Source organism: Bos mutus, chromosome 9 (genome assembly GCF_027580195.1).
Source record: "Bos mutus isolate GX-2022 chromosome 9, NWIPB_WYAK_1.1, whole genome shotgun sequence".
In the NCBI taxonomy this organism is placed as follows: Eukaryota; Metazoa; Chordata; class Mammalia; order Artiodactyla; family Bovidae; genus Bos; species Bos mutus.
Genome location: NC_091625.1, coordinates 101,500,815 through 101,528,279, shown reverse-complemented (window position 1 = coordinate 101,528,279; position 27,465 = coordinate 101,500,815). Strand labels below are relative to the sequence as shown.

Here is a 27,465-nt window from a genome sequence, read left to right as displayed (position 1 = left end):
AGACCACCTGACCTGCCTCTTGAGAAACCTATATGCAGGTCAGGAAGCAACAGTTAGAACTGGACATGGAACAACAGACTGGTTCCAAATAGGAAAAGGAGTACGTCAAGGCTGTATATTGTCACCCTGCTTATTTAACTTCTATGCAGAGTACATCATGAGAAATGCTGGGCTGGAGGAAGCACAAGCTGGAATCAAGATTGCTAGGAGAAATATCAATAACCTCAGATATGCAGACAACACCACCCTTATGGCAGAAAGTGAAGAGGAACTAAAAAACCTCTTGATGAAAATGAAAGAGGAGAGTGAAAAAGTTGGCTTAAAGCTCAACATTCAGAAAACGAAGATCATGGCATCTGGTCCCAGCACTTCATGGGAAATAGATGGGGAAACAGTGGAAACAGTGTCAGACTTTATTTTTCTGGGCTCCAAAATCACTGCAGATGGTGATTGCAGCCGTGAAATTAAAAGATGCTTACTCCTTGGAAGGAAAGTTATGACCAACTTACATAGCATATTGAAAAGCAGAGACATTACTTTGCCAACAAAGGTCCGTCTAGTCAAGGCTATGGTTTTTCCAGTAGTCATGTATGGATGTGAGAGTTGGACTGTGAAGAAACCTGAGCGCCGAAGAATTGATGCTTTTGAACTGTGGTGTTGGAGAAGACTCTTGAGAGTCCCTTGGACTGCAAGGAGATCCAACCAGTCCATTCTAAAGGAGATCAGTCCTGGGTGTTCATTGAAAGGACTGATGGTAAAGCTGAAACTCCAGTACTTTGGCCACCTCATGTGAAGAGCTGACTCACTGGAAAAGACTCTGATGCTGGGAGGGATTGGGGGCAGGAGGAGAAGGAGATGACAGAGGATGAGATGGCTGTATGGTATCACCGACTCGATGGACATGAGTTTGGGTGAACTCCGGGAGTTGGTAATGGATAGGGAGGCCTGCTGTGCTGCGATTCATGGGGTCGCAAAGAGTTGGACACGACTGAGCAACTGAACTGAACTGATATTAATAAACAAGAAATGTCAGCCATCAGCGATTTCGGACTCCAAATGTGAATGAAGGCTCCCCAAATTGAGATCCAGTGGGTGCTGCGAACCCCTATGGCTTCTCTGTCCTTCACTATCTCCCAGAGTTTGCTCAAACTCATGTCCACTGAGTTGGTGATGCCATCTAACTGTCGACCCCTTCTCCTCCTGCCCTCAATCTTCCCCAGCATCAGAGTCTTTTCCAATATGTTGATTCTCCGCATCAGGTGGCCAAAGTATTGGAGCTTCAGCTTCAGCGTCAGTCCTTCCTATGAATATACAGGCTTGATTTCCTTTAGGATTGTCTGGGTCAACTAAAAAATATAGTCACAAACTGAAAGTAGACAGTTAATTTATTTGGCAGGAACTTGTAGGACTCTGAGTCCAGGAGACAGCATCTCAGTAGCTCTGAGAAAACTGCTCCAAGGTGGCAGGAGGGGAAGTCAGGCTATATACAAGTTTGCAATAAAGGGAGCAGGCAGTCTGAATATCCATGGGGTGGCAAAGGCTTGGATGCAACTTAGTGACTGAAAAACAACAACAGAAAGGTGGACAGCACTGAACAAGATGACGTCCCAGGTCCAGATCCAGGTTTAGGTTTGAAAACTTGCACGATTTGGAGGTCTCTCACTGAGAACCAGAACAAAAACCCACGAAGGCAAAATGAGAGACAGGGACTTGGAGCCCCATGTATTACGGAAGGCAGGTAGATAGGTCAGATTAGAGAAATAGGGCAGGGGCCAGGTGGCAGGAAGTCATGCCTCTTGTAAACAGCGGGGGTTCCTGGGCAGACAAAGGAAAGTAAGAACCTTCAGACCAAGAGGACACAGGGTGATAAGGGTCTGAGTAGCAAAGAGAAATTGAGGGCGAAATATGCATAATCTCAGCTATGCAGATGACACCACTCTTATGGCAGAAAACTGAGAGGAACTAAAGAGCCTCCTGATGAGGGTTAAAGAGGAGAGTGCAAAAACTGGCTTAAAACTGAACATTCAGAAAAAAAGATCATGACCTCTGCTCCCATGACTTTATGACAAATAGATGGGGAAACAATGACAGAATTTATTTCTTGGGCTCCAAAACCACTGCGGATGGTGACTGCAGCCATGAAATTAAAAGACGTTTGCTCCTTAAAAGAAAAACTATGACCAACCTAGACATCATATTAAAAAACAGACACATTGCTTTGATGACAAAAGTCTGGCTAGTCAGAGCTATGGTTTTTCCAGCAGTCATGTATGGATGTGAGAACTGGACCATAAAGAAGGCTGAGTGCCATAAAGAATTGACACTTTTGAACTGTGGTGTTGGAAAAGACTCTTGAGAGTCTCTTGGACAGCAAGGAGATCAAACCAGTCAATCCTAAAGGAAATCAGTCCTGAATATTCATTGGAAGGGCAAATGCTGAAGCTGAAGTTCCAATACTTTGGCCACCTGATGTGAAGAACTGACTCATTGGAAAAGACCCTGATGCTGGGAAAGATTGAAGGCAGGACGAGAAGGGGATGACAGATGGTTGGATGGCATCACTGACTCAATGGACATGAGTTTGAGCAAGCTCTGGGAGGTGGTGACAGGGAGGCATGGCCTGCTGCAGTCCGTGGGGTCGCAAAGAGTGGGGCACGACTGAGTGACTGAACAACAGCAAGCAGATGAAGAAAGGTGGGGAAAGGCGGGGATCACCGGAGTCCAGCAGTAACCTTTGGCTCATTGTGCTCTCATTATAATAAGACTCAGTTCAGTTCAGTTCAGTTCAGTCGCTCAGCCGTGTCCGACTCTTTGCCACCCCATGAACCGCAGCACACCAGGCCTCCCTGTCCATCACCAACTCCCAGAGTCCACCCAAACCCATGTCCATTGAGTCGGTGATGCCATCCAACTGTTAGGGGAAGCACACTGATTGAAACCGCCCACCCTGGCCAGGCACCATAGTAACCATTTGCATGAGTTGTTTTATGACAGGAGATCCTGATAAGGAATACGGAACTAATGAGCCACCACCAACAGAAAGAGCTCGGGAAAGGTCGAAAGGAGACACCGTGTGTCCGTCCACGTCCCAGAATCCCACTCGCCAGCATCCATCTTGGCTGAGCGATGCGTGCACCACCAGGAAAGACTCTGAATTAGAGTGATTCGCCAAAGACCACCCGGAAACTAATCCCATCACCATAAAACCGGAGATTGCGAGCCACGCGGCAGAGCAGTTCCCCTGTGTTCCCTTACCCTCCTGCTCTCCACCCGGGCGCCCTTTCCAATAAATCTCTTGCTTTGTCAGCACGTGTCTCCTCGGACAATTCTTTTCTGAGTGTTAGACAAGAGCCCAGTTCGGGCCCTGGAAGGGGTCCCCCTTCCTGCAACACAACCATCTCATCCTCTGCCGGCCCCTTCTCCTCCTGCCCTCAATCTTTCCCAGCATCAGGGTCTTTTCCAATGAGTCAGGTCTTTGCATCAGGAGGCCAAAGTACTGGAGTTTCAGCTTCAGCATCAGTTCCTCCAATGATCACCCAGGACTGATCTCCTTTAGGATGGACTAGTCTTGAAGATAAGAAGACCCATCATGCTGTGACGCCATGATGCTTCTGATCTAGGCTAAATGGGGACGGAAATCCCTGCTCTCATTGGGAAAATGGAGCAGGGATGGAAATCAGGGAAGACAAGCCCCAAACTCCTCCTTCCGCAGTGACTGTCCGCCCCTTCCTTTGCAAATCCCTTATAACCGGCTTCCTAAGAAGCCTGGTGTGCAGCCCCTCCTCACCTGCCTGCCTGCTCTCCATCTGAGAGTGTATCGTTGCTTAAATAAACTCCCATGTTACTTTCTTAACCTCTCTGCTTTGTCTCTGAATGCTTTCACGATGCAAAAAGAATCACTGGTAAGGCATGCAAGTGAGGGGCTGAGCCCTCATCAGCTTCCTGGTCTACACACCTGGGAGAGGGGGTGGGGTGGGGGTGGAGAGCAGTGAGCAGGAAGCTCAGAGGTGATGAAGGGAGCCTTGCTGAAAATGAACCGTGCGAGGCAGTGGCAAGTTGCCAGTGGTGACGATGCTGAATTTTATCTAAGCCTGTGGTCCTGGAGCACAGCAAAGGTTAAAAAGTCCCCCTGCTGGTTCCTGGATACCCCCGCCCCACCCACCCCCACCTTACCTGGGACAAGGCCAGACAGGGACCCTCCGAATCCCCCCGTTCTTGGCCTCACCTTAGTTCTTTCACCGGCCATTGGGAACAGGAAGCTTATTCATCAAACTTAGTTTCAGCTTCTCTGCTTCCTTCAGCCTCACCCAGAGCAGGCAGGCACCCCTGTCCTGAGCTCAGGTGCCTCCGGGAAGAACATTCTCTGACCGCCTGGCCTACAAAACCACCCTCTCAGCCCACTGCCCACTGCGGTGGTTTCTAGCTGTGTTTACGCCTCTCTGTAAAGAAACCTCTCTTGCTCAACCCTGGAGAAGCTTGCAGCTCCTCAAGTCAGCGCTTTTTCCTGTTACTAGACTCCCTCCCTGCTCACCACCCCTCCCATCGCCCGCAGGGTCCTCAAGAATAAAATTCTGTCTAAATCAGATTCTCTTCTTATCCAGCTGTGGTCAGGAAAGGCCTCCCTGAGGAGCAGAGACTTACACAGATGGACTGTGGTTTGAGGGAGAACTAGGAATCATGGGATGCAGGTTTGTTTTAAGAAAAGGATCTTTTTAGCCTAAAAGAGAAGCAGGAGGACAGAATGGTGGGGTTTGCTTAGGTTGTTTAGAGGAGGTGGTTGAAGGAGCCCAGAAAACGTAAGAAGTTGGAGAAATGGGGGAGACCAGAAAGACACGACGCTGCTTCAGACCACAGAGGAGCCCGCGCATTCCTCCCACAGATGCTGTTTGTCAATCACCTACTGTTTGCAGGTAGTGGGGACTCAGCGGTGACTAAACTAGATATGGGTGTTGACTTGCAATCTACAGGGGAAGCCAGACATGAGCAGAGTAATCATACCCGCTCTATTTCAAACAGTGTGAGTGCTCTGTGGGTGAGAGGCAGGCAGCAGGGGAAGCCAGACATGAGCAGAGTAATCACACCCGCTCTATTTCAAACAGTGTGAGTGCTCTGTGGGTGAGAGGCAGGCAGCAGGACGTATTACCCTGCACCTAGACCGTCACGCCAAAACCACTGCAGACGGTGATGCAGCCATAAAATTAAGACGCTTACTCCTTGGAAGGAAAGTTTTGACTAACCTAGTTAGCATATTAAAAAGCAGAGACGTTACTTTGTCAACAAAGGTCCACCTAGTCAAGGCTATGGTTTTTCCAGTGGTCATGTACGGATGTGAGAGTCGGACTATAAAGAAAGCTGAGCGCCGAAGAATTAATGCTTTTGAACTGTGGTCTTGGAGAAGACTCTTGAGAGTCCCTTGGACTGCAAGGAGATGCAACCAGTCCATCCTAAAGGAGATCAGTCCTGGGTGTTCATTGGAAGGACTGATGTTGAAGCTGATACTCCAATACTTTGGCCACCTGATGCAAAGAGCTGACTCATTGGAAAAGACCCTGATGCTAGCAAAGACTGAAGGCAGGAGGAGAAGGGGACGACAGAGGATGAGATGGTTGGATGGCATCACCAACTCAATGGACATGCATTGGGTAAACTCTGGGAGTTGGTGATGGACAGGGAGGCCTGGTGTGCTGTGATTCATGGGGTCACAAAGAGTCAGACATGACTGAGCGACTGAACTGAACTGAACTGAGACCATCACGTGTGGCAGAGGACCCTGAGGAAGCTGCAGTCTCACTCACAAGGTAAATACGAATGGGCATTATCTAGGGTGGGATGTAGGGAGGGGACAGAAGGAGTGCAGCACCCTGGGAGAGACCGTGGCTGAGGAACGACAAGGCCAGTATTAGCGGGGTGGAGCCAGGGCCTCTGGACTGGATGTGCACCGTGAGCTAGTCCATAGAGTGGCTGAGCAGACTAAGAATTCTGCTGCTCATTCAGAGATGAATGGGGAGGACTTCTCTGGGGTCCCGTGATTAAAACTCCACGCTCACAATGCAGGAAGCACAGGTTCGACCCCTGGTCAGGGAACTTCCACTTGCTGTCAAGAAAAACTATCCTGCAAATGCTGATGCTGCTTGCGTGAGAGTGATAGGGTGACTCATCTCCCCTTTATTTCTAGGGGTTTCCGTGGACCTCCAATCCTTTGGCCACCTGATGCGAAGAGCCAACTCATTGGAAAACACCCTGATGCTAGCAAAGACTGAAGGCAGGAGGAGAGGGGGAGCACAGAGGATGAGATGGTTGGATGGCATCACCGACTCGATGGACATGAGTTTGAGCAAGCTCTGGGAGTTGGTGATGGGCAGGGAGGCCTTGTACGCTACGGTCGATGGGGTCGAAAAGAGTCAGACACGACTGAGCGACTGAACAACAGCGACCAGTGGTTAAAGCTTTGTTTCCATTGCAGGGGGCGAGGGTTCAGTTCCTGATTGGAAAGCTAAGATCCCAGCTGCCGCATGGCTGGAAAACAAAACAAACCAATAACAATAACAACAGCAAACAAAGATCAACCAGAAGACCCGTAAAGTTTTTCCAGGGGAGTGACCTGGTTAGATCCACACCTAACTGCAGAGCCAGTGTTGTCAAATTCGAGGGCCTGACGCAGTGAGGCCAAACAAACCCAAACACGGGAGTTTGGAACAGAGAAATGTTTATTGCAGAACCAAGAAAGGAGTACAGGTTTTTGGCTTGGGCTCAAAAACCCCAAACTCTCCAGTGGTTTTTGGAGAAGAATTTTTACAGGCAAATGTATAGACTTCAGAGTGTGTGAGTTCTTGTCTTTGGTTGTTGGTGAGGTAACAGGGGGGTGCACCAAGGATTGTGTGCTCAGCCTGAAGCTACCATCCTCCACCTTGGTGGGGGCCTTAATTCCTGCAGAAGATATATCAATATATATGTCTCCCTTGAGGCTGGGTTAGGACTGCTTTATCGCTGCCCTTCTCTTTCTTGACTGCTTTCCCTTTGTTCTGCACTCCCTCAGTTCCCTGGTGACTGCTTGAATCTGCCCTTTGGAGCTCAGGGAAGGTCTAGGAGGCTGGAGCTTTAGCTACAAGCAAGAAATGGGGGACATGGAAACGTTATTGTGGCTGGGAGGGCCTCCTGCGGCCCTGCATGTTTTGACCACTTCTTGGCAGCAGAGTGGAGAGAGAAGACGGACAGAGCCACAGAGGACCGGGGACCAAGCACTGTCTGCGGTTAGGAGGTCACTGGCCATCTTTGAGGATGTAGTTCCTGAGGACACAGGGGAAGGAAGGTGGACTGAAGGCCTGAGCTGCAGGTGGCAGGGGCTGGGAGCCTGCTGCCTCCTCCACCGCCTCCCCGCCTGCCTCCCTCCCTCCCTGCCTGCCTCCCTCCCTCCATCGCCCACTGACTTGGTCGTTGTCTGGGAGCCTGCTGCCTCCTCCACCACCTCCCTGCCTGCCTCCCTCCCTCCATCGCCCACCGACTTGGCCACTGCCTTGTGGATCTTCACTGCCCAGGTTCTTAGGACGAAGGACACAGGCTGTCTGGCTGGTGGTGGGTGCACAGTCACAGCCTTGATTTTCTATTTGTCTGATCTCAAGGAAGGCTGATGGTCCTGATGGCAGGCTTAGCTCCAAAGGTCCTGCTGTTCCGTGTCCCAGAAGAGTTGCAAACGGTGGAGATCATGGGAATGGGGCAGAGACAACGGAATCAAATGGGGTTACCTAGGGGTGCCCTGTGCGGTCTTGGCGCTGGACAGACAGGACTATCTGGGGGTCAGGGTCTGCCCCTAAGGGGCCCTGTGGTGGGGAAGACACTCGACACGAGTCTCTCCGCCTGCCTGGGTCCCCAGGATCCCAGCTCCTTGAATACAACCCGGCCTCGAGGGAGCAGCCTTCTCCCAGCCCTTTCCTGCGGCCCCACGGCGCTGTCTCCGCACGCCTGTCACACACCTTGACGGACTGGCTACTGGTCCCCGAAAGCCCCGTCTCCCGGGCAGCTCGATGCGGAGACGAGGAGCCGGGGCTCCCAGGACTTTAGAGAAGGTGGCTTTCAAGTCGACCTCCCGGGTCTGGGCGGAAGGCAGGAAGGAACCAGCCCGAAAGTGAAGCGCAAACAGCCTAAGGGGAAGACTGACAGACCGGGGGCGGGGCAGCCTAGGGGAAGACGTCGACAGACCTCGCCGGCCCGGCGCCAGCCTGTCTCTGGGCGTGTCCCGGGCCGGTCCTCCAGAAGGGGCGTGGCGTCGGGGCGTCTCCCCCGGGGGCGTGTCCTCGCCGGCCCGGCGCCAGCCTGTCTCCCAGGGGCGTGTCCCGGGCGGGGGCGTGTCCCGGGCGGGGGCGTGTCCCGGGCGGGGGCGTGGCGTTGGGGCATCTGGGCGGAAATGCGCGGGTAGAGGCTCAGGCCTCGGGATTCGCCGGGCAGCGAGGGTCGGGGAGTTAGCTGACCGGCCGTCGTGTGCGCCTGGCGGACCTGGTGAGGCGGCAGGGCCCCAGGGTTCCGGGTGGTTGGTGGGCGGGGTGCGAGTCCACTGTGTTGCGGGGATCTGGGCTCCCAGGCTTCCGGGCCTCCGCAGGGGGCTCGGCGGTGTGCTGGGGTTAGCCACGCTGCTCGCCGGCCGCTGGCCCGGCGCACGGTCAGCTTAGCGACGTCTGTTCCTTTTTCAGGGAAGCGCAGGGCCTGGCGCCGGACGCGGCCTCGCGCCCTCGGGAGACTGAGCCTTGGCGACCCCGCAGGGTCCTCCCCGGTGCGGCGGATGACTTCCCCGGCCTTCCTGGGCGCCTTGTGCCTGGCGCTGAGCTGTTTGGGCGGCGCGCATGGGTTCTGGAGGAGGTGAGCCGCCGAAGGGGCGCGGGGCGCGGGTCTGCAGGGGAACGGGGGATAGGCGGGGTGGGGGAACACGGGTGCCCGAGCTTCGGGGTGGCTCCGGGGCGGCGCGCGCGGGCTCTGGAGGACGTGAGCTGCTGGCGGGGCGAGGGGCGCCCGAACTTGCGAGCGGCTCTAGGGACGGCGCGCGCGCGCATTCCGACCAGGGTCAGTGCGATTCTGGTAAAGTCGTGGTTCCTCTTTCCTGGTTTCTTTCTCTCGCCCTCCCTCCCCTCCCCCTCGTTCCCTCTTTCCATTCTTTCCTATGCAACTGACGAATTAGGGGTAAACGGGGGCTCTGGGAGAGGATTCACATTATACTTCTGTAGAGGAGACAGAGATCTGAGTACCAGATTTGAATTTTCTTCTATTTTATTTGGGTAATGATCTTGTTAATAGAAGGAGTTCATACTTCACTTGTAGGCGTGGGAAAAGTTCAGTTTTCCTTTTTAATGAACCATCGTTGTTGTTTTATCATTTACTTTAAAAGGTAACATTAATTTTCAGTTTTCCAAGAAAGTGTTATTTTCTGAAAACGGGCTGCATTAAATAACTAAGCATTGCCCTCAAGTTAAGAGCGGTTCACCAGAGAGGTAGTGTGGTGTGCGGATTGAGTGTGAACTGCTAGCTCAGATCCAGATGTGTGATCCAGAGCTGTCCACCAAGGTCGTTCAACCCGAAGTCCCCAGAGTGATGGCACCTGCCTCCTAGCGCCAATGCCAGGAGGCATCAGTTAAAGTACCGACTGTGCTCCGAGCCACACCTGGCCTACAGCGATCAATGCAGCAGGCCCCCTCCATAGGGATCTGCAAGTTGCGGACTTCCGAAGATGCAAACGTGTTCACATATCCAGTTAGGTAACTTAGTCCACGTGTCTGGCGTACTTGTCATGCACAACTGAGATACTTGGTGAGCAAGGCAGGGGTTCGAGACCACGAGGGTGACTCAGAGCCTGAGGGCCTCGCGGCTCAGCGGGGTTTTCCCAGGCCCTCTGCCTCTGCTTGGGAGGCCTTTCTCTCTACAGGGCAGTCAGCATCTCCCGATTGGAGAGGATCTCTCTCTCACACTCACAGCACTCTTTAGCCGGGGTGGTATGTGGTAACTGTATTACAGACATTGTTGAGTCTTGAGTTTTATTGTAAACTCCATGCTGTTGGTCTAGTTTTCCTGGTCTCTGCCTACTCTTCCAGCCTCGGTTTCCCCCTTTGTGAAATAAGGTTTTCATACCTAGGGGAAAAAAGCATTTCTAACGCTTCTCCCATCACTAATGCTCATGCATGAGCATGAGTGAGCTCACGAGTACTAATGCTTATGCTCTTGTACTGAGCATTTGCTTATTAGTTCAGTCTGAGAAAAGTTTTCAAATATTGTGAATTCTCTGCTTTTTAAACAGTACTCAATTGTTTACAAAACGGTTATGTAAGAACTTATTTCTGTTTGGCTTTTGCTTCTTCTAAAATTTCATCTATCCTAATAAAATAAAATTTCATCTATCCTAATAAAATTTCATCTATCCTGAATGACATGCCTGCTTGAGTTATATGCCCTGTTGCTACTGATGTTTTCCATCTGGAAAGTGAGTATTTCCACAAGCCAGCCTTTCTGCCCCCATCTCTGTGTGTGCCAAGCCTTGCCAGCCTGGTGGAAGAGCTTCTGCTGAGGGATGTGTGAATGCTACTCCACAGCCCCTTATGGAACGTCTTAGGGTCAGATGGGTTTCATGGGGACATTGGAAGAAGTCCTTAGGCTCCCAAGTCACGCATCCTGCAGAGAACAAGATCCCAGTGGCTGGGGTGGTGCCAAGCCCTGTGCAGCTCTGGGTGCTGTTCTGTGGCCCAGTGAGCTATAGGAACCATTGTATTTCCAGGCTTGTGGGTGTCACACGTGCTGCTAAGGGCTCATTGGTCTGTGTCTGCACTGCCTGAGCCTCTGAGGAGAAAGGGGCTTTCTGACCAGTCCTTCACTGCAGAGTCTTCCCGGTTGCCTGGTCCAGAATCCTGAGCCCCTCCCCGCCTGCCAGGCTTCCCAGGTGGCGCGGTGGTGAACAGTCTTCCAGCCAGTGTGGGAGGTACAAGAGACGTGGGTTCGATCCCTGGGTCAGGAGGATCCCCTGGAGAAGGAAATGGCAACCCACTCCAGTCATGTCCAGTTGGACATGACTGACAGGCACCCCACCGGATAGGCCTGTTACCACTTGTTCCCGGGCCATGCCGTCTGCGTTTTCTCAGTCACCATGGTCATTGTCTCCCTCACTGGCTGGTGCGCTGCAAGAGAGTAAGGACTCGGCCCCCCAGTCCTCTCAGCGACCCCCTACCCGCCGCACCTGGGAACCTGGCTGCCCCCTCCTGCCCTCAGCAGTGCCTAGGGACATGGACCCCTCCCCGCAGCAGCAGCAGCGGCAGCAGCAAAAGCAGCAGCGCCTGGCCGGCAGCAGGCACCCTGTGTTTATTGAGTGATCGATGGATGGATTAATTTCCCTGTAACTCAAGTTACAGAGTGAGCCCCTTGTCTTTTTGCAGTGATGACCTCGAGTGGAGCAAACTAATCATGGTTCACCACTGGCCTGCGACCGTGTGCCAGGTGAGTTCTGCGGGGACCCGTGACGCCCACGGAGAGGAGGTCCCGTGCAGGCTGCTCCCCAGCGCCTCTCACTGACCGAGCCCCTGGCCCACCCGCCCCTCGAGGCCGAGCCCTCCCAAGCTGAGACCGAGCCTCCAGGAGGCCCTGCGTGAGGGGCCAGGGGCCCTGCCTCGAGAGCCAGGTGGGCATCACAGATGCCAGAGCAGGTCTGTCCTCTGCTCAGGGGCCCTCGGGCTCATGCCCCCTTGCAAAGCTGCCCCTTGACTCCAGTTTCCCCCACCGAAGGATCATCCAATACACTGGGTGAAGAGCTGGGGTAGGGAAGCCCCCGTGGGCGCTCGGCTTTGCCCTCCACTGCCTCGCACTGCGGGAAGGCCTGCCTGCTTTGGATTGTGTTTCCTTGGGGATGGGAGCAGGGCACGGGTGGTCATCCTGCCCTCTGCCCCCTAGTCTGAGCCTTCTGACGTCAGACATTGCCGTCACCTAAACCAGGCCTGCCCTTATTTCCAGACCAGCCATACAGAGGAGCGCCTCCCACGTCAGAAGGGGTCTAAGCAGGAGGGCTTGCGGGTGAGCCAGCTCCTCACCACACCCAACGCGTACTGTTCCCTCGCTTGTCCACTGCAGGCACTGGGCCCAAGTTCTGACACCACCACCTGATAGTCGAGGCGTATTTCTTAATGGTTATTTATTTCGGAAAAGATCCATTTTTGCGAAATAATTTGGAGGTTCCCGTAAAGTGTTATACTGAAGATTTTTAACTCCATGATAATTATTTTACTCTCATCTTGCGTTTTTGTTGGCTCCAGATTCTCAGTACTTATTATTGCACTATTGCATTTTAACCTGGTACCTGAACAGGTCTAAATACGACTAGGTGCCATGTCAGCCTCTGGTTCTCATTTTTTGATTGCATGACAAGAAAATTATTCACGGGTAACTATGAGTGCATCCATCAGATAGACTTAATTTTCAGGCACATAAAGAAAAAAAAATAGCTGTTAAATTCTGTTTTCCAAAGTTTTGGTTCACCTTTTTCAAATAAAACATCCAGCCCCCGCCCCATGTGGTACCGTCATGAACATTGTTTATCGTAAATTACCACAGAATTTATTTTGTGTTAGGATTTCATTGATGTTTGTCGAAAGAAAGGAAGGTTGCTGAGTGTATTTAATAAACAAGAAACCACTTGTCTCCTGTCTGGTCTTCATAGGAAGTTGCGAGGCATTGCAAAGACCCTCCGAATTACTGGACGATACACGGATTATGGCAAGTACTTCCTGCATTTAAAACTTCAGCAGCCGCAGAAGCTGGCAACCTGGGGTTCTGGCTTCACTCTGTCCAGACGTGTATTCTGGTGATTTCTGTTAGGAGTTTACTGAGCAGGCCAGAAGCTGGTTGAGAAACATCTTTAGCCTTTCTAACATGACCTGCCTTCTGTTGCCCTTGAGTTCTGTTTTGGTAGAATGATAACAGTCTGGTTTAAATATGCATTTAAGGGTTCTGGGTACATTTTCGATCACTGAGTTTTAATTTTCTCATTTTCTTCTTTTGGAACCAATAAGTAAATGCATAAAAATAAATGTATGTACGTTATTCATATGTGATCTGTATCTACAGTATACATACTCCACAGACACCGGATTTTTCCTGCCGGTTTTGCTTGCAGTTCGTTTCCTTTGGTTTTTGTGGTGTGCGCATGTATTCATGACGTTAAACTGTGTGCGTTTGTTTGTCCAGAGGGAGCGACCGGGTCTCCCCCTCCCTTGAGAGGCGGGCAGTCCTGGCTCCTGCTGGCCCCAGTGTCCCTCAGGGACAGGGTCAGGGGCATGCTGGTCAAACAGGGTCCTGAGGACCGGGCCTCATCCCACCTCTGGTTTCTGTGACTTCACTGGTGCCCTCGGCCGCTGCCCAGCTGGAGGGGCGGCACCCAGCTCTGGGGAGCGGGGCTGGTTTCGGGGCTGGGCAGGCCTGTCCACCCTGGAGAAAGCACGTGTGGTCCCTCGCGATCTAAGCCGCACGTGGGGACAGAGCGTGGACCCGTCCAGAACTGGACGCGTGAGGACAGAATCAGGCTCAAGTGGAGGGACACATGCTCCGTGCTAGAACATTCCCGCAGCCCACCTTGAGTCGTCACCAGGCGCGTCCTGAGCACGACACGCACCTTGTATCAATGGTCCTCATCGCCTTTAAAGAGGTGGGACCTCTTGCTGTTCTCAAGTTATGCTTGTTGAATGGAGGTTTGCAAGTAACTCAAAAAGTGTTGGTTGCTCAGTCATGTCCAACTCTTTGCAACCCTATGGACTGTAGCCCGCCAGGCTCCTCTGTTCATGGGACTCTCCAGGCAAGAATACTGGAGTGGGTTGCCATGGTCTTCTCCAGGGTATCTTCCCAATCCAGGGGTTGAACCTGGGTCTCCTGCATTGCAGACAGACTCTGATCACAGAACCACCAGAGAAGCGCCAGAACCTGGCCAAGTATCTCCACCGACCCAGCTCTGGCTCGCCCCCTACTGGGCTGTCTATTTGCTTCCTGAGCTGGAAAGCCTGTTTGCACTGTGCCTGAAGTTTCGGACAACTTACCGCTTTGAAGGGAACTTTAGTATTGCCCGCTTGTGCCCAAGCGTGACTCACCCCCTTTCATTCTCTCCAGACCACAACTCGAGTGTTTTCTCATGCCATTTGGAACCAGCCTGACCAAGACTAATTTCTCTTTATTTTTTCAACTCTAATTTCAAGGCCCGATAAAAGTGAAGCATGTAACCGATCCTGGCCCTTTAATCCACATGAGATCAAGGTACTAACTTTAATAATGTTCCCACCGCAGAGTCTCCCAAAAGATTAGCTGCTCCTCTAGGTGTGCCCTCAAAGCTGTGTCTGAAGTGTGTTCACCACGTTCATGGGTATCTAAAGCAGCCCCACGGATTAAGGACGATCTGTGTTTCAGTAAGTCCTCTGCCCTGGGCCTGATGGACTGCAGCGATGTGTGAGGGGCAGCAGGGGTGAGCAGGCCGGCCCTGGCTCTAGCCCATGGCCCATAGTTCCTAGTCTGAGACCCCTGCCTGCTGGGCATGAGCTCAGGCACGTGTACCGCCCTGGCTTGCAGGAGTGCCGTGGCCCCCAGGGTGTCCTTTCTGGCTGTGGATGGGTTTCTCAGTGGGGCCAGTGAGCAAGGAAGACAGGATGGGTCTTTCCAGGACAAAGACTTGTATTGCAGAGTAACTCTGGGCGCTGAGGTTACGAGAGCTGGTAGCGGCCACACACACACACGTGCGCGTGCACACACACACACACACACACGTGAGCACAGCTTTCCACGGGGTGCTGACAACCCCTCATGTGTGATGGCCAACTGTCAGAGACTTGTGACTTCGTACCCGGACTTACTGGGCAGGGTCTGCGAGTTCCTGAGACCTCTCTGAAAATGTGGGGCAGACTTGGGATTTGCCTGAATTATGGGCCCTTCCCAGGACTGCACGGCCCCCAGAAGCATAAGGTAATCGCATCCAAATCAGTCACAGGTTCTCGTGCCAGCCGTGCATCGGGCACTGTGCTGGGGGCCGGGGCAGAACCAGGTGTGATCTCCAGCCCACCCTGCCTGCAGCCGGGAGCCAGGACAGACGTCCCCTCTGGGTGCCTGGAGGGGAGGGTAGTCAGAGCTGAGGACGGTAGGCCTGGGCCTGGCTCTCCTGAGGAGGTAGTGGTGAGCTGGGATCCAGCTTAACCGGAGACAGGAGAGGCAGCAGCGTGGGCACAGTCTCCGGGGTAGGACGGAGCTTTGGAGCAGCTGGGAGGAAGCCAGTGTGGCTGGGGGTGAGCCGTGGGCCCGGGCAGTGTTCCCCAGAGTCCTGTGTGCTGGTTAAGGCTTGTGTGTCTGAGTAAGGCGCAGACGTAGTCGTTGGAAACATTCAAGCTGGAGAGAGAAGGAAGCCAGTGTCACGGCTTGATACTTTTGTGGTTTTTTAATGCTGACTAGTACTCCACTGTGTGGGTGGACGTGATTTGTCTAGCCGTTCACCCGTCAGAGCTTGTATTTTCACAAAGGCCTTCACGATTCCCCAGACTTCACCTTTTACGTGTGTCTTAAGAAACACGTCATGCAAAGTAAACTGAGTCGTTTTACTCACCTGAGCGCTATTAACTCACAGAGCTCAGTTTCGTTTCGTTTTTTAACGTGTTCGTTTATCAGATCTGCCTTCTAGGTTTGAGTTGTCAAGCCTAACGTGGATTTATTATCATTGCTGTCTTTACGTGCAGGACCTTTTGCCAGACATGAAGATGTACTGGCCCGATCTGCTCCATCCGTCCAACTGCAGCCTCCAGTTCTGGTGAGTCTGAGTTCCCAGGCCCGTCTCGGGCCCCAGAGCCCAGGTGTGAGGTGGGACCACGGGAGCGGGGGTGATGGAGAGCCTGGCTCCTGAGGCTGTGGAGCTGGAGCGGCCTCGCCTGTGCCGCACCCTCTTGGAGCAGTCCTCCAGTGGATAAAAAATGAGGGCGAGGGGAAGTGACTTTGTAAACTTGCTTTTTAATCCATTATATCTTTCACTTTGTGTGCGTCCTAAGTCACTTCGATTGTGTCTGACTCTTTGTGACTCTATGGACTGTAGCCTGCCAGGCTCCTCTGTCCATGGGATTCTCCCGGCAAGAATACTGGAGTGGTTGCCATGCCCTCCTGCAGGTGTTCTTCTGGACCCAGAGATTAAACCTGGGTCTCCTGCATTGGCGGGTGGATTCTTTACCACTGATGCCACCTGGGAAGCCCTCCCTCACTGCAGGATGGCAATTTATAATTCATCTCACAGTGAATCAGGTTTTGGCCAAAGTGATTCACTTAACTTGGAAGTATATTTGTGTAGACTCTTCAGTCACTGAGTTCAGTTCAGTGGCTCAGTTGTGTCCGACTCTTTGCCATCCCATGAACTGCTGCACGCCGGGCCTCCCTGTCCATCACCAACTCCCAGAATTCACTCAAACTCATATCCATCCAGTCGGTGATGCCATCCAGCCATTTCATCCTCTGTCGTCCCCTTCTCCTCCTGCCCCCAATCCCTCCCAGCATCAGGGTCTTTTCCAATGAGTTAACTCTTTGCATGAGGTGGCCAAAGTATTGGAGTTTCAGCTTTAGCATCAGTCCTTCCAATGAACACCCAGGACTGATCTCCTTTAGGATGGACAGGTTGGACCTCCTTGCAGTCCAAATGACTCTCAAGAGTCTTCTGGAGGAGTTAAATTTTGGAGAAAAGCTTTTTGAAACAAAGCAGAGTGACAATGACATTTATCCTCCTGGTTCGTGGGTGTTCGGTTTGCGAGTTCACTCGAGGGCGTGTGGCTGGGAGGTGGTTCGCTCACGGCTCTGGGTCCGGACGCTGTAAAGGTTTGGGAGACAAACAGTCCACGTCTTCAGTGCTGGCTCTGAGCAACCTGAGGTCTGGAACGTGGTTTCAGAACAGACTGTGGCCTACATGAGTTGAAATAGTGAAAAACAATTAAAAAAACTTCTAGCACTTCATGGTATACTTAAAAATAAAAACTCTCTGGTGACTAAACAGAAGAGATTTCAGTACTTAGAATATTCCAGATAGAATCAGTCAGGTTTTTGCCAAAGCTTAAAAATATACCACTAAACACACACAAAGCATCTCCCCAGGTGGCACAGTGGTAAAGAACCCGCCTGCCAATGCAGGAACAAAAAGAGACCCAGGTGTGATCCCTGGGTCAGGAAGATCCCCTGGAGGAGGGCATGGCAACCCACTCCAGTATTCTTGCCTGGAGAATCCCATGGACAGAGGAGCCTGGCGGGCTCCAGTCCATGGGGTTGCAAAGAGTTGGACACGAAATGAGCGACTGTACACACACACACACATAACACAAAGATGGCCTTCGGTGGGTGAGTCCTTCAGCGTCTGATGAGATGATGTGGCAGAACACGCACTTGGCTTTGTATCTAATAAGGGCAAAATGATTCACCTTTCAGCTTGGGTGTTTAAATGACGCACTTAGAAACTCGTTCTAAATGACTAAGGTAGCGTTCGTGCCTTTGGATGTGGAGATGGTGCTCATGTGGCCGGGCGCTTATCGGCTCGCTGGTTATTACCAGCTCCCTGGTTACTACCGGCTCCCTGGTTATTGCCCGTGGGTGGCTGTTACCCAGGTCGCCCTGCTATCTTGGATCAAATGTCCACAGAGGTGTCCTGGCCTCTCCTGTCCTTAAGGAAGAGGCTTATTTCAGAAAACTTTTCTCTTTAATCTCAAATGGGAATTGCATATGCAAAGGAGAGGGTCCTGGTATTGGTTGGTGCTCAAGATAGTTCCCTAAGATTAAATCTGTTAACAAAACCAGCCATCCTGAAAAATACTGTGCACATGACCATCTGCAAAATAGGGGTGTTATCGGTTTCTGATTCTTGTAAGAAAAAGGAGGACTTCCCAGGAGGTTAAGTGGTAAAGAATCGGCCTGCTAATGCGCGAGATGTGGGTTTGACCCCTGGGTTGGGAATATCCCCTGGAGGAGGAAATGGCTACCCATTCCAGTATTCTTGCCCTGGAGAATCCCATGAACAGAGGAGCCTGGTGGGCTCCCGTCCATGGGGTTGCAAAGAGCTGGACACAGCTGAGCATCTAAACGACAAGAAAGAGAATGAGAGTTTGGTCATCTCTAACATCTGTTGAGTTAACTTGCTCCAGGAACAACAGTGGACATTTCTTGACTATTACATGCCAGGAGCTGCTTGGGCGTGTGTGACTGCTTCCGCCCCTGACTTCTCCAGCTCCTTCTGTGGGAGATTCTAGAATGACTGTCCCTGTTGTGCAGAAACTGAGGCCCCCATAATTCAGTTCACGTTCAGCTAGTTGAAAAGAGTCTCCTTTTTCTACTTCGTAGAATTTAGAAAGTTAAGAAATAATTCCGTGTGGGTGCTATTGTAGATGAAGAAAGTTGATTATTCATCTGTTTTTAATCTCTCCTTATGGTTTTCTCGCGGCTCAGCTCATAAAGAATCTGCCTGCAATGCAGGAGACCCTGGTTTGATTCCTGGGTCAGGACGATCTGCTAGAGAAGGGATACCCGCTTTAGTATTCTGTCCTGGAGAATTCCATGGATTGTACAGTCCATGGGGTCGTAAAGAGTCAGACACGACTGAGCGACTTTCACTTTCACGTTTCCCTCTCATGGTTTTCCTGGGTCCGGGAGACTGGTGACTCACAGCCGTTGCCCTCACTCAGGACCACTCCCTGGCGATGCCACCGAAGAATCAGTGCACATTTAGGCTGTGCTTCCATGAGACTGCGTGTGGGTACCTTCTGAGAGCTTGCATGACTGTCGTTATTAAATCTTCGTGAATTAATCATTGATAAAGCCAATGCCCGTGTGGTTTTTCCATGTTAACCATGGTTAGCTTCTGAGTTGACAAATTGTCAATCATTCTAAATCAATCCATCCATGTTTGGCAGTTGACTGGTTGGCAGCGCGGGGCATCGGAAGGGCCCCGAGCGTGGGTTGAGGCAGGCCAGGGTCGCCTGGCTGGGCAGCTGTGAAGCTGGGCTGCTCACTGGCCCCTGTGAGCCTCGGTGTCCCCACTGGTAAACCAGCAGTTGTGTTTTCACTTTGCAGCATTGTGAGACTCAAGTGAAGGATGCGAAAACATTTTGTAAAACTTCATTGCATGTATGTGTGCTCAGTCGTGTCTGACTCTTTTTCAGCCCCATGGCCTGTAACCTGCCTATCCTCCCTCCGTGGAATTCTCCAGGCAAGAATACTAGAGTGGGTTGCCATTCCCTTCTCCAGGGGATCTTCCCGACCCAGGGATCAAATCCACGTCTCCTGTACTGGGAGGCGGATTCTTCACCACCAAGCCACCTGGTTTCAGTTCAGTTCAGTCGCTCAGTCGTGTCCGACTCTTTGTGACCCCATGAATCGCAGCACACCAGGCCTCCCTGTCCATCACCAACTCCCAGAGTTCACTCAAACTCACGTCTGTCGAGTCACTGATGCCATCCAGCATCTCATCCTCTGTCTTCCTCCTGCCCCCAATCCCTCCCAGCATTAGGGTCTTTTCCAGTGAGTCATCTCTTCCCATCAGGTGGCCAAAGTATTGGAGCTTCAGCTTCAGCATCAGTCCTTCTAATGAACACCCAGGACTGATCTCCTTTAGGATGGACTGGTTGGATCTCCTTGCAGTCCACAGGACTCTCAAGAGTCTTCTCCAACCCCACAGTTCAAAAGTATCAGTTCTTCAGCTCTCAGCTTTCTTCACCATCTAACTCTCACATCCCTACATGACCACTGGAAAAGCCATAGCCTTGACTAGACAGAACTTTGTTGGCAAAGTAATATCTCTGCTTTTCAATATGCTATCTAGGTTGGTCATAACTTTACTTCCAAAGAGTAAGCGTCTTTTAATTTTATGGCTGGAATCACCATCTGCAGTGATTTTGGAGCCCAGAAAAATAAAATCTGACACTATTTCCACTGTTTCCCCATCTATTTCCCATGAAGTGCTGGGACCAGATGCCATGATCTTCGTTTTCTGAATGTTGAGCTTTAAGCCAACTTTTTCACTCTCCTCTTTCACTTTCATCAAGAGGCTTTTTAGTTCCTCTTCACTTTCTGCCATAAGGGTGGTGTCATCTGCATATCTGAGGTTATTGATATTTCTCCCGGAAATCTTGATTCCAGCTTGTGCTTCTTCCAGCCCATCATTTCTCATGATGTACTCTGCATATAAGTTAAATAAGCAGGGTGACAATATACAGCCTTGACGTACTCCTTTTCCTATTTGGAACCAGTCTGTTGTTCCATGTCCAGTTTTAACTGTTGCTTCCTGACCTGCATATAGATTTCTCAAGAGGCAGGTCAGGTGGTCTGGTATTCCCATCTCTTTCAGAATTTTCCACAGTTTATTGTGATCCACACAGTCAAAGGCTTTGGCATAGTCAATAAAGCAGAAATAGATGTTTGTCTGGAACTCTCTTGGTTTTTCGATGATCCAGCAGATGTTGGCAATTTGATACCTGGTTCCTCTGCCTTTTCTAAAACCAGCTTGAATATCTGGAAGTTCACGGTTCACGTACTGCTGAAGCCTGGCTTGGAGAATTTTGAGCATTACTAGCGTGTGAGATGAGTGCAATTGTGCAGTAGTTTGAGCATTCTTTGGCAGTGCCTTTCTTTGGGATTGGAATGAAAACTGACCTTTTCCAGTCTTGTGGCCACTGCTGAGTTTTCCAAATTTGCTGGCATATTGAGTGCAGCACTTTCACAGCATCATCTTTCAGGACTTGAAATAGCTCAACTGGAATTCCATCACCTCCACTAGCTTTATTCGTAGTGATGCTTTCTACGGCCCACTTGACTTCACGTTCCAGGATGTCTGGCTCTAGGTGAGTGATCACATCATCATGATTATCTGAGTCGTGAAGCTCTTTTTTATACAGTTCTTCTGTGTATTCTTGCCACCTCTTCTGAATATCTTCTGCTTCTGTTAGGTCCATACCATTTCTGTCCTTTACCGAGCCCATCTTTGCATGAAATGTTCCCTTGGTATCTCTAATTTTCTTGAAGAGATCTCTAGTCTTTCCCATTCTATTGTTTTCCTCTATTTCTTTGCATTGATCACTGAGGAAGGCTTTCTTATCCCTCCTTGCTATTCTTTGGAACTCTGCATTCAGATGCTTATATCTTTCCTTTTCTCCTTTGCTTTTCGCGTCTCTTCTTTTCACAGCCACCTGGTTTAATCTTCAATAAAACGCGAGCAATTGTTATCAGTAGTGGTGTTTTTCTTCCATACAAATCGCTGCTTGTTTGCGGGCATTTGGCTGGGCTTCTGCTTCCGTGCAGTCGTCTCTGTAGATGACGTGTATGCTGCAATGAGCATGGGGAACTGGCTCAGGCCGTCCTGGTGATGAGTGAGCCTGCGTTTTCTCGCCAGTGGCTGAGGCATGGCCGTCCAGCCGCGCCCGTCACATCCCCTGCTGTCCAGCCAGGGCTCCCCGGAAGGACACCCAGAGCCGTGTCATCCTGTGAGGCCTGAACTACAGCATTCGCTTCTTTCTCAGTTTGGTTTGCTGTTAGTCTCAAAAGTGAGTTGGAGCTTCCTGGTGGAGGAAGGCCTGAAGAAAACTGACAAGGGCTGGCGGTGCTCGATTGGGTCCGGCGGGGCCTGGGGCCCATGCTGAGAGGAGGACGTCTGTCCTTCCCGCTTTGTGAAAACGACAGTCTGCCTCCTGCCCGGATGCCCTGCACGAGCAGCCGTGCAGGTGGTTTATTGAGAGGTGGTGGTATTACCTTTTAAAGTGAAAAGTGAAGTCGCTCAGTTGTGTCCGACTCTTTGCCATGCCATGGACTATAGCCCACCACGCTCCTCCGTCCATGGGGTTTTCCAGGCAAGAGTACTGGAGTGGGGTGCCATTTCCTTGTCCAACATTACCTTTTAACCAGTTTTTTTGTTTTTTTTTTTAACACACCCTTACAGGAGCCATGAGTGGAAGAAGCACGGGACCTGTGCTGCTCAGCTGGATGCCCTCAATTCCCAGAGGAAGTACTTTGGCAAGAGTCTGGATCTGTATAAGGCACTGGCCCTGACCAGGTGGGAGACCCAGGCCTGTAGCCTCGCCTCCTGCACCCCACTCTCCCAAGTCACCGCACACCCACACCCTAGTCCTGGGGATGAACGCGGCTGCGAGTTGCCCGGCGCAGCATCCCTGACTCGGGTACCATGGTCCCGGGAACCGGGCAGGGGAGTCATGCTGAGAAACACACACCTCCTCCCACGAGCCTTTCCAGACCCCTGGGGGCCTGACTGCATGGAGCGGACTCAGAGACTCAAAGGGCTCATCACGCAGGTCCTGGGAGAAGTCGCCTGCACGGGAGACCCCTGGGCACCCCCCTCCAGGGAGGAAGGCACCCCCCGTTCACCAGCACAGACCTCACGGTCCTGGCTCACAAGCAGTGTGAGTCCAGCCGACTCTGCAGCCCAGGTTTTATTGAATCCAGCAGTAAGAGGAGAATATGTGGTTATACTGAAATTTTTAAGGTCAAATATTTGAATAATTCGTCCCTTCAGCCAACAACTACTTACTTACTAAGGACCTCCTGGTTACCCTTCCTGAATCTGCATGGCTTTCCATACACACGCCCAAGTGCAGAGTTGCTGAATTCTGGGACCCCTGGAGCATCAGCCAGGCCCACAGGGGTGGACAGGCTGAGTCCTGTCCTCCCTGGGGTGCATTCCCTGGGGCCTGCCGAGGAAGGGCACTCCTGCCCACCAAGTGTCTGATGGAGACTACGTAGAACTGCTGTAGAGAAGTCATATAGTCTCCCAGCTTCTCCAAGGAAAATACAAAATCTCAGTGCTCACAAAATTAGGCGTCAAAACATGTCCTTTCTATTTGGCCCTGTGTTATAAACCACTGGGCTTCCCAGGCGGCACGGGGAGGGGACCCGCCTGCCAGTGCAGGAGACATGAGACGCAGGTTTAGTCCCTGGGTTGGGAAGATCCCCTGGAGGAGGGCATGGCAAGCCACTCCAGTGTTCTTGCCTGGAGAATGTCATGGACAGAGGAGCCTGGAGGGCTACACTCCATGGGGTCACAAAGAGCAGGTTAAAACCACGTGCTTTAGAAAGTGATTCAAGGCGTTGAAAGTATTTTAAAGACTGATTTAATTTGGGGTTGTTAGGATAAGCCTAGGATCCAGAATCAGCTGCTAGCTGTCCTTGAGGACAGGCGTGGCGGGTAGGTGGTTATGTGGTGCCTACTCCAGTTGGCGGCAGCCACCAGGACTGGTGCTGAGAGGTTCCGGTGCTGGAAGGGGGCCCAGATGAGGCCTCATGTGCCCACGGTGAGGGGAGGTCGGGCGGCCTGGGTTTCACCCATGTTCGCTGTGTCAGCAGACTTATGGCCCCAGGTAGTGAAACTGCACACTTCCCTTTAACAGGGTCTTCATTTTTATTATGAAATGTGATAGCAACAAGAAAGGAAATCAGACCTTCATTATACAGCTTTTTTTTTTTTTTTTTTGCTTTAAAATTTAGCATGCTCCAGAAATTGGGGATAGAACCATCTACCGACCACTACTACCAGGTAAGTCTTGCTTCTGGCTTCTTATCAAACGCATGTCCGCTAACTGGGGACGCCCGGCCTCGACCGGCTGTCACGTCAGCCGTGAGCTATACTCTGGTTTCAAAGAACCCAAACCAGCCCCTCCCACTTGACTATTACGTTTCTAAATAGATTTCATTTAAATTTTGTCTTCCTGTATATTTTGTGTAAACTCAAGGCTACTGAAGCATGATTTTGGAGCAGGTTTGTGGTTTCCTAGTGAGGAGTGTGTTCCAGGCTCTTAAGAGACTGGTATTAATAGGATGTGCAGTTGGACAGCACAGTTCTATGAACCTGAAGAAGAAAATGAAGATTTGTTTTTATGATGTAATTGTGCTTTGTTTCATGATAAAAGTGTAGAAATTGGAACCTGGCAGAGCCTGTTGGCAGGTGGCCTGTACAGAAGGGCTCACCCTGGTGTGAGCGCAGTTGTGGGCGGACAGCCTGGCCCCCAGGCAGCGGTCACCACCCGCCTGGGCCTGAAGCCTCTGCTCTTGGGCCCTTAACAGCGTGAGTCAGCTGACCCCCTCTGGAGACAGGTTTTGTATTTGTTCCATATATGAATGTTAAAACACCCGAAAGTCACTGTCCTCAGCGATTCTGAGTTCTGGTGCCTCGGCAGGTCCCAAACCCTCAGTCTGGTGACCTGGTGTGACTAAGTCAGCACTTGGGTCTCCCTCTGTGGATCCGCCGTTTTCCTCCGTCCATGGAGAGTAGGGGCGGGTGGGGCAGTGCCCTTCCGGAGGGACTGCAAGCTGCCCTCCCCACCCAGGAGGCAGGGCATTTGTAGGACTCACATTTAAGTGCATAAGCGGGATTTTCTTGCCCAGAACGTGACGTTCAGAGAACAGACTTCAATTCCAAGCCAGAGCAACAGCCACAGTGCGTGTTTTCTGAGCTCCTTCTCTGTGCTGGAGGCACAAGGCGGGGCATCAGCACAGGCAGGGCCTGGCCTCCCGTCTCCTGGCAGGAGAGTTTCTGCTTTTGTACCCGGCATGCAGGCCCTGGATCAGGGCCGAGAGGAGAAGGGAGACCCGCGCAGCGCCACTTGTGTGGACTCCAGTCTGGAGGGGGACTTGTGGGGCCGCTCCGTCTCCTTCAGGGCCCGGGGTGGTTCATCCCCAGCGTCTCCGAGCTGTGTCCGTGAGCCGGGGCGCTCTGGGGAGCACGCCGCTGCCGGGTGTCTGCATGCACACGCGTGTACACCAGTGTCACTTCTGACCGTGACAGAACTGTTTGTTTCCTCTGTTGACGTTCCATTTCTAATGCAGTTTATCCGATTTCAGGTGTCGGACATCAGAGACGCGCTTGTCACCATGTACAAAGTCGTGCCCAAAGTCCAGTGTTTTCTGCTAGAGAAGGTCAGATATGCTGTGCTCTGTCGTCCCTTCTGTCTCTACCAAGACCACCCGTGCAGCCTTCTGAGAGCTTGTGCTCGCCGTGGAGTTCCCAGGGGCAGCGTTGTGTGTGTGTTGGGGGGCGAGGGGAGAGGGTGCGTGCAGGTGTACAAATGCGTATGTCCACGTGTGTGTGTGTGTGTGCTTTGAAATAAGAGGCTGTTGTTTGACACCGTGCTGGGCGGGCTGCTGTTCTGGCAGCTTCTCCCTAGCAGGGGGGCTCCTGTTCCGGAAGGCGGTGAGGCAGGGACAGGGCCCGTGGGCGTATCGTGCGGTGTCCACGTCGTTAGTCCCATCAGCTGTTGTTTTCCGTCGCACTTCCAGATGAGTCGTCCTTTCCTCTATCAGCTGTTGAAGTCTTAAATTCATTTACCGATAGGGTGCCATTTACCTGTTTATCGATTGTGATGCAGACACGGTGTGTGTGGGTGTGACTGCACGCACCTTTGTCCAAGTGTACATTTCAGGCTGGCTCAGGGGCGGGGCTGGAGGGGACCACCTCCAGAATGCCCCGACTTGCATTCTGAAGCGTCTTCGCTCTTCCCTTCAGGGCCAGGAGGTGCAGCTCCTCGGGCAGGTGGAGCTGTGCTTCTCCAAGGACCTGCAGCTGCGGAACTGCTCGCATGCTGCGGAGCCGGCGGCCCGTAGGCAGGAAGCCTGGCCGAACCTGGGCCTGCATGTCTGCAATGACGGCCCGGTCCTATACCCTCCGCTCAACGAGACCAAACTCTGATGCTGCGGTTTGTAAATCTGCACTTTGAAAAGCAAGAGAAACTGACAGACCACTGCTTTTTAAAAAGCAGCTCGCCACCGCCTTCACCTGGGCCTCTTCTGTTCGTCCTGCTGTGCACCTCGTGTCTGGGAGTTGTCTTGTGGTCCCTGTAAGGGTGGGGTGAGCAGGGGGTGCACCGGAAGGGAGGGGGTATCCCCACCTCTTGTCTGCCTAGTGGTTGGAGTGAAGCTCTGGTTTCCTTTTTCTCTCCTTTGGCAATCTCTGCGACCTCCTTGGAAAATAAGGCAGGCCCGCTTGGAGCCTGGGCCGATGGTGCAGACTCAGGAGAACTCATCCCTGTGTCTCTCAGCTCTGAGGACACGCTGGGGGCTGTCAGGACCAGCCCTCAAGCAGGCGCCCAGGCTGCAAATAGATGTGGGGGTTGGTGCTGGAGGGAGTCTCTGCCTCGGGCCTCAGGGCTGTTGGCTCCTGTTCTGCGGTCACCTGCCAGTGTCTCCCCTGGGGGGCTGGTGCGGATGGCCCAGTGTCCCCTGAGGGCCCTGGTGCTGGCAGGCAAGATGTTCTGTGTGTGTGTGGGTGGAGGGGGGAATCTGGGTGTGTGCCGAGTGCCAGCCCACACCCCCACGGCATAGGTCCCCCTCCCTGCAGACTGGAAGCCCCGCAGGGCAGTCAGTCTAGCAGCTCCCCCTTCCTCTCTGGGAAGGCGGCATCGGTCCTCGGGCACTGGGACTGAGGAGGCCCCCGGGGGCAGGTCCGTGTCCCCAAGGTGCTGCCTGGAGGCAGGGTCCCTCTCGCGATGAAGCGCGTCCAGGCTCAGGCGGCTCTGAAGACAGACGTGCCCAGCGATGGGCGAAGCTTCGTCCAGAGGGAGCCGAGCGGCGCGTCAGAAATCCAATCAGATTTTGGCCTGTCTCTTTCCCTAAGGGAGGGAGAGACACCCTGCTCTCCATGTCCAGGCTGGGGCCACACGCGGCCTCTGCCGGGCTCCCCTGCACCCCAGGCTCACACGCGCCACGGTCTGCCCACCTCTAGCTCCTGAGTTTCCCTGTTGCCCGGCAGCTGAGGGCGTCTGCTTCTCCCTCTGCTCATTTGCATCTGGCTCCTCAGCAAAGGCGAAGGAGGAAACATGACAGAGGCTTCATCTGTGCCCAGGCCGGCCGACGCCTCCTCCTCCGGGCCTCACTGGAGCGAGCCTCTGTCCCCTGGAGAGACGTTCAAAAGGCGGTTGTTGTTTCTTCTGACTCATTTTGCAAATGCATGGCTCAAGGCTAGGGTTTCTACTTCATTATTTCCAGATGAGCTGGTAAATTTAAATAAAGCTTCATATTTGAATTGAATTTATTATAAAATAATAATATTAGCTTTGGAGAATCAAAAAAAGCAGTGGTCTGCTGATACTCCTCAGACACTAGTCTTTCTAAAATCTGCCTGCGTGCTTTTTAAATAGGCTATAATTTTTTAAATAAAATGCATTTATTATTATTCAGTCTGAGCATTTCTTGAGGGTAGGCTGAAACTTGAGCAGGATGGTGTAACAGTGAAGGGCAGCTGAAGAGTGAAATGAAGCAAAATGTCGGCGGTCCTAAGATTTAGGATGTGGACCGAATGGGATAAAATCAGGAGCAGGCTTAGCAATTCCTAACAGGATCATCGTCCAGTCAGTGCTCGTGGCTTTTTATTAACATTTCTGTGTGGCCTCAGCGCAGAATCAGCGGTGATGACAGGGCTGATAACCTGAGTCCAGTCGGTAAGTACCAGGCGCCGGGCTGCGGGTGACCAGA

The 27,465-nt window shown here is 52.1% G+C and overlaps 1 protein-coding gene across 1 annotated transcript; it reads left to right on the top strand.

Annotated features, from left to right (window-relative positions):
- Positions 1 to 8,367: 8,367 nt before the first annotated feature.
- Positions 8,368 to 27,166, top strand: RNASET2 (ribonuclease T2). The gene is made up of 10 exons (XM_070377025.1): positions 8,368 to 8,493; positions 8,685 to 8,850; positions 11,403 to 11,463; positions 12,677 to 12,732; positions 14,202 to 14,259; positions 15,720 to 15,790; positions 21,929 to 22,042; positions 23,488 to 23,536; positions 24,841 to 24,915; positions 25,502 to 27,166. Exons 2-10 carry the CDS (start codon positions 8,774 to 8,776, stop codon positions 25,682 to 25,684), a joined length of 744 nt encoding a protein of 247 aa, XP_070233126.1. The 5' UTR covers positions 8,368 to 8,493; positions 8,685 to 8,773; the 3' UTR covers positions 25,685 to 27,166.
- Positions 27,167 to 27,465: the final 299 nt, after the last annotated feature.

Excerpts from the sequence above, each read along its gene's own strand:
- RNASET2 (XM_070377025.1), top strand. The coding sequence starts at position 8,774 with ATGACTTCCCCGGCCTTCCTGGGCGCCTTGTGCCTGGCGCTGAGCTGT. Across the intron at positions 12,733-14,201 it reads TGGACGATACACGGATTATG|GCCCGATAAAAGTGAAGCAT; the intron begins GCAAGTACTTCC and ends TCTAATTTCAAG. Across the intron at positions 22,043-23,487 it reads AAGGCACTGGCCCTGACCAG|CATGCTCCAGAAATTGGGGA; the intron begins GTGGGAGACCCA and ends TTTAAAATTTAG.